The following is a 6,760-nucleotide window of genomic DNA, read 5'->3' as shown; positions in this document are numbered from 1 at the left end:
TCCACCCCCATTTTGGGCCACCTATGGCAACTGTTAGGAAGGCCCAACCTAAGCGTGCGCTTGGCCACCCCCATTTGGGCAACGTATGGCAACTGTTAGGAATGCCCAACTTAGGCATGCATCATTCCTTCCGAATTAGGACCTAATGCGGTAACGATTAGACTTGCAGCATTTAGGTGTGCCTAATCGTTTCCGCATTAGGCCCACAATCGTCTTTAGGCATGCCTAACTGAAATTCTAGTCGGGACGTTTCTTGAAAATACCGGGTAATTACCTGCAAATGTTGATATTTCTCTGTATCCCATAAAATGCTTCGCGAGCTTAACTTGTTCGATACACTAGAACGTTAATGTTTACCTTGTGGAAAATGAAAAAGTGACAGTAGAAAGCAAGCGGTAACGGTAATTGGTAGGAAAAGTAGATTTGCCAATGTTGAAAGAAGAGTTCATCGTTTGACAATCTGACAAATGGATCAATTTCACCGATAATTCCTCTATTCTCTGGATGTTCACTCTCATCTTCTTCTTTTGTTTTCTAAATCATTGCGACAGTCAGGTTCGATTAAGCCGTTCTGCGGTAACTTCGTTGATCTGAAACGCTTGAAAAAGTTCGACATGATTACTTTTCAACGAGCTTCCAAAGTTCCGTTATATCGGTTGCTTCCAAAAATAATGGAGATTTAGAGCTGTAAGTAGCAATTTATTTCCGGACAATATTTTATTCAACTGTAAACTTGGGACAACTGAAGAAACTTTAAGAGATATAATGTACCAATTAACGTACTGGTAAAAAGTATGTAAAAATTGAACATACGGTGACGTTGAAATTTCTTTTTATAAAATTCTATCGATGATGAAGAGCAGTTACAAGTTACTGGAAGTAGCTAATTTTTTTTTTCAGTCAGATCAATGACTGTCTTTTTCTGGGCGTCCTTGGGCTCGTAGACGCTTTGAAGGTGCATCTTAAAGCGGAGAATGGCAGAACTCGCGATTTTGTGGGCTTTAAGAAAGGTTTTAAGTAGGCAGATAGATAGGCTCCCCTTTGAAACTTCCCCTTTCATGGAACATTCGTGGTCGCTCTTTATTACTGTCTTTTTCATAACTTTTCCTCAAGTTGAAATTCTTTCGGCAACAACTATTCGGCTCGTCGCTGTTTGTCATTGAAATCTCTTCGTTAAAAGCCATTAATTTCCGTAAAATTCGTCCTTTTCAATTGTCGAAAACATATCAGAAGATATTTACTTATTATTTATTGTTTGCGGTGTTACTAATTGAAAAGAAGAAACGAGTCGAACAGTTTTAAAGAAGACAACTCTTTCATGTTTATTCTTTGAATTTAATTCAATCTCTTGAAAAAAGTGCGACACACGAAGCGAATATCGTTTGAGGAAGTTCGCTCCAGGGAGAAATGTAATCTCTCATGGAATATAGATTTTCCTCTCCGTATTATATTTATGTAGTTTCTCGAGCAAATTGATAAAAACGAAAAGAAATGAAATTTAGTGCAATGTAACGCTGAAATTGGCGATGAAATATTTTCCGAAAGAAATTGTTGAATATTTTTTTCAATTATTTCAATAACGTTTCTAAAATAAATTCCACGTTTGTTGAGAGGCAAGGGGGACTTAAAAGAGCGATAAGATTGAAGATTGAGCAAAATCGAGCGTTCCAAGTTGAACTCTAACGCAATATCATTCATCAGGGTCTTGAGTTATTTACACAGAGTTCAGAGGTTCTGTTATATTATTCGTAATCGCTGCCTTCCAAGTCGAAACTATTTCAAGAGACTAGCCAATTTCCCTGACGTTTGCATTGCTCCCTCAACCGTGTGTTTTCACTTTCTGACTTGAAATTGGGGTGAAGGACAATACGACGAATCACTTTACATTTTTAATTAGCATAGAGTGTAATTTGTTCTTCGTTTAGACTTAGAATGCGAATCTGAAGTAGGTTTGAGATATTTTCAATAGAAATTTTCATAATTTCTCTTTTGAGTTTATATGTCTAATAATTCTAAGATATGGTAAATGATAAAATTTCCATTCAGAAAATCTCATTACCGCTTCAATACTATTATAACATCCAAATTACCCTCTTGATTATGTATTGTTTACTTCCTGTCTTAAAATTTTAATAATTAAGCTAGTTTTGAATTTAGAATAATCCCAAAATATCCCTAATGACAAAATTTCTTCCTGGTTCAACAAACTCCAATATTCCAGATAATATTCATAATGATCTGCATCCCTTGAAAATTATACGCAAACAAGCCTGGCTACGCAAGTTAAAAGCTTTATTTACGCCTAGCCGAGACGTTCAAGCAAATTGTTGGCCAAACAGAGTAAATCCAACTTGGGTTGATCCATTTGGCTCTTCTAAGTTTGCCTTGCTACCATGAGCAAAGTATACATACACGCACACACATAAAAGTGACCATGATGTTTGTTTAGAATCTGTGGAGAAGAAGTGCGGTTACAACGGCCGCTGGGAAGGCCAGAATGACACGAGCAACGAGGATTCCCCGCATGGATGGGCAAACTACACAACATGTCTCACACCAGAAATGCTACGGCTGCATGGAAAAGTTTACACGAACACCATCGAGGGTAACGTGAGTGTCATGAATATAACATCTTATTGATGAAAAAGTGGCTTAGAATCAATTTAATAGATTGTTTCTAAATATAGCGTGTATAGAATTTTCTTGTATATTTTAATACATTTTTCAACATAGTAGACTAAAGTATAGAATATATGATAAAATGTATTATACATAAATTTCTCTATATTTTATACATTTAATATGTTTATTTTTATATGGCTGCTATTTATTGGGTCAGTATTTAAACAAATTTTTAATCAGTATTGTAAATAAATGGTCATTGTGTATAATAAAATATCTTAACCTAACCTAATCTAACCTAACTTAACCAAAAATTTCTATTTTATTGACAAAAAAACAAATTAACACCGATCGACAATTAACTATTCATACTGACCAAGAGATTCAATTTTACTGACTATTTAATTTAAAAAATACTTACCATTAATTAAAAAAATACTGACCGAATAAATAGAAGTGTTTTTATATTTACATTATATTTATTTCCAGATGAAAATGGACATAGCAGAAAAGACCCGTACACTGGAGTTTGTTGGTTTAAGTATCTCCTTAGTAGCACTGCTCGCTTCACTTGCCATATTCTGCCGTTTTAGGTAAGCTAATTGCTAATCCAAAACTCTTTTTAATCCTAAAAATTTTAACCCAACGTTCGAAAGACAATAATTTTGAAGAATAAACTTCATTTAATATTTACTGTGAAAAATTTAAAAAATTCAAAATTTTCTACAAATAAAAATATTACATATGTGCTACTTTTAAATGCCTTATAATAACCAGAAACATGTACGATGGTTTCTTCTCCAAGTACAACTAATTTCTTCGTTCTTCCATCTTTGCTGGCTTCATAGATAGGAACGATTCACTTTAAAAGATGGAAAATATGTTTGTGCCGCGAAAATTGGGTTAAACCTTTGTCGCGACTTATCATTAATTGAATGAAAAATCCAATAGTGTCACAGATTTTAAGATACAGAGAGATAAAGAGAAAGAGACCCCCTCTTTATTCTTGAAATTACTACCAGTAAATTTCTCATGGAATTTATGTGAATGATTCAGGTCCTTGAGGAATACCAGAACTAGGATACACAAGAACCTGTTTGTCGCCATGGTTGTCCAGGTTTTGATTAGATTAACTGTGTACATAGACATTGAGATCCTGAGAAGGAAGACTTATGGTATCCAGAGAGGCATAGGCAACACTGTGAGTGCTTTTGTGTCAGATAAGCTTCTTCTTTGTTGTTCAACCTTGCAACTTTAATATTCCTAAAATGAACCATTATTCAGTGGATATACAAAATGTCCCAGTAATCACTTGCTTCTGTCAGGTTCTCAGAAATATTCTAAAGCCATTCATTTTCAAACTTCAAGAATTCAATGAAAATATGTTGTAGAATTCAAGAGCAATGCATAAATGTAGATTTAATCCCAGATAAGAGGATACAAATCCGTGCACAATGGTTCAAGAGAATTCACAATAGAGCTCCACTTTAGAAACTTTCTTTTGCTTCCAGCCTGTGCTGTGTGAGGCCAGCTACACCCTCTTAGAGTACGCGAAAACTGCAATGTTCATGTGGATGTTCATAGAGGGCCTGTTCCTACACAACATGGTCACTGGTGAGTTGTGTAAAGCTCGTTCCTTGAGCTTCCCTTTGTATAACCAACACTGAGACTGAAGAGCAAACTTTCCAATGGTTTCTGTAGGCCTAAGCCGCCTTCAGTGCCAATTAAAAGTTTGATTTTCCCACGTTTTGCCTCTTTGGAAGCTCTCCATGCTTTAAACATCCAAGTAAAAGGAACTCTGAACCATTATTTATTTTTTACTTTTTTTTTTATGTTACTGTACTCATTTCATTGTTAAGATGTTAAAAGAAAGAGATTTATGGAGGAAATGCAGGTTACCTGGAATGAATCAACTCTAAGCAATTGTAACAGTTTCCAAAAGTTTCCAACTTGTAAGGTCACAGTTTGAATAAAAATTCCTTGGTAAAACTTAAGGTATACACTTCTCCTTTCAATCACTGTTACAGTGACGGTGTTCCAAGAGAATTCTTACTACAGAATGTACCGGTTCATTGGTTGGGGCTGTCCTGTCATGATGACACTAGTCTGGGCCATTATTACTGCATTTTACTACCATCCAAAGTCGAAGTGAGTGAGAAATTGGTTTGCCTGTGGAAAATGAAGACCTTGTATACAATAAAGAATGTTCTAACTTTGAGAACTCTCCTTTCTATGGGCTCATTTGACTGATTAATTAAATTTTCCCTTTGAGATAAGTTTGAAGATTTTATGGGAGGGTATGGAAACTAATTTGTTATCTAAATAGAGTTTTTAAGTGATCAATACTTCTCCAAGATCAATTGCAGTAAATTATTGTTGCACCTGGTGCTTCAATCTCACTCTTTTATTAATTTGTCAAGAACTCTTACAGAGAAAGTATGTTATAAGTTTGATTATGGTGTTTATGTTAGGTTTTCTAGATGTTGGTCTGGATACAACCTGTCTTCCTATTTTTGGATCCTAGAGGGACCCAGATTTGCAGTGATATTGGTGAGCAATACTAATTTTTAAACAAAATTTGTACTTTTGAAAAGAAAAAAGTGTCTTTTGGAAAAATATCACATAAAATCTGTACTGACTTTAATCCTTCAGCTCAATTTTCTGTTCCTGTTGAACATCGTCAGAGTGCTCGTGGTGAAGCTGCGGCAAAGCCACACTAGCGAGATCGAGCAAGTCCTGTAAGTAAAGAGACAATAGAATAACTCAATACAATTACTGTGCAAGCAGCAGAAGCTGCAGGAAACAGTAAGACATAACAGTTTACCAAGTTTACCTTATTGAGAATCATAACAGCGAATAATATACAAACAAGTTGACATTACACTTCAATTCTTTTAATAAAAAATGAGAAACATGTCATTTTCCAATTTCTATCCATTTATTAACCTAACCTATGCATTTTCTTTTGCCACAGAAAAGCTGTGAGGGCGGCTGTAGTGCTTCTACCCCTTCTAGGCATCACAAACGTGCTCTTCATGATTGAGGCACCTTTGCACAACGTGAAAAAGTTTGCATTATGGTCCTACTCCACTCACTTCCTGCAATCCTTTCAAGGTCTCTTCATTGCAATACTCTACTGCTTCCTAAATGGCGAGGTGAGATACTTAGATCAAATGGGATATCCTGTACATATTGTACCATCCCTGATGCTTTTTCAATCAGTGCTCAAAGCCTCAATGGTGTATAAACCCAAATAGCACATGACGTTCTAGAAATATCCATTTTTGGTCTGAACGTCTTACAACCTGATCCGGATGTCTGGAAGACGTGCGAATCCGTACGTTCTAACGACGTATAAAACTTATATCTTTAAGATGTTTTTAAAACATTTCGAGATGTCTTTTGCACATGTTTAGGCTTTTACTCGACGTCTTTAAGACGTTCACAAGACGTCTGTGTGCTATCTAGGGATGAAAACCTTTTGTTCTAATCATGCATTGTATATGGGAATGCATAAAGTTAAATAAACAGTGCGCCTATGCGAACACCAAGGCCAAATGCAGACTCTGACAGAGTTTTATTAATTTTCCAATTGAAGTACTGCAAGAATTCCAATTTTTACAAAATATGAAATCACTGATAACCAATCTTAATGTACAAAATCAGATGAAAATTGCTGTAATCTAACCTAACTTAATTAGTTTTAATCTACAAAACCAGTTGAAAAATTGCTCAATCGACAATTCTAAAAGCATATCATGGCCTGAAAATGGGTGAAAGAGCCCAGAACCTGAAAGTGTCAGAGCACTTAACATAAACATACGACCTCATACAGGTTAAAGTGGAGTGGTTAGTGTGGAAGGCAATGGTTACTGTTCGTTTATCGTCGTTTGATTTTTTCCCTATTTCCCTATTTTTTCCCTTATTTAAACATACTCACGGATGCAGAGTATGGCGATCAGAGTCAGGCAAATTTTTATTCAAATAATTTGCAGTAAGTAATAAACAACTAAATATTTTATTTAAACATTTATCTTTATAATGCAAATATTTAATTTATTATTAAATTTATTTTACATTTGGAAATAAGAAGTTTTTTTTCTTCTTTACTATTATTGATGGTTAAATATTTAGTGTA

At 35.0% G+C, this 6,760-nt stretch overlaps 1 protein-coding gene across 1 annotated transcript in view; it reads left to right on the top strand.

Annotated features, from left to right (window-relative positions):
• LOC108573217 (PDF receptor) overlaps positions 1 to 6,760 on the top strand; it is a 24,159-nt gene that overhangs the window by 14,891 nt on the left and 2,508 nt on the right. Inside the window, 8 exon segments of the mRNA XM_017935607.1 lie at positions 2,450 to 2,610; positions 3,112 to 3,215; positions 3,679 to 3,823; positions 4,134 to 4,236; positions 4,650 to 4,770; positions 5,094 to 5,172; positions 5,275 to 5,360; positions 5,597 to 5,796. Coding sequence (XP_017791096.1) covers positions 2,450 to 2,610; positions 3,112 to 3,215; positions 3,679 to 3,823; positions 4,134 to 4,236; positions 4,650 to 4,770; positions 5,094 to 5,172; positions 5,275 to 5,360; positions 5,597 to 5,796 — 999 coding nt within the window.

The sequence above is a fragment of the Habropoda laboriosa genome, unplaced genomic scaffold (genome assembly GCF_001263275.1).
Source record: "Habropoda laboriosa isolate 0110345459 unplaced genomic scaffold, ASM126327v1 scaffold134, whole genome shotgun sequence".
Lineage (NCBI taxonomy): Eukaryota > Metazoa > Arthropoda > Insecta > Hymenoptera > Apidae > Habropoda > Habropoda laboriosa.
This window is presented reverse-complemented; position numbering and strand designations above follow the sequence as displayed.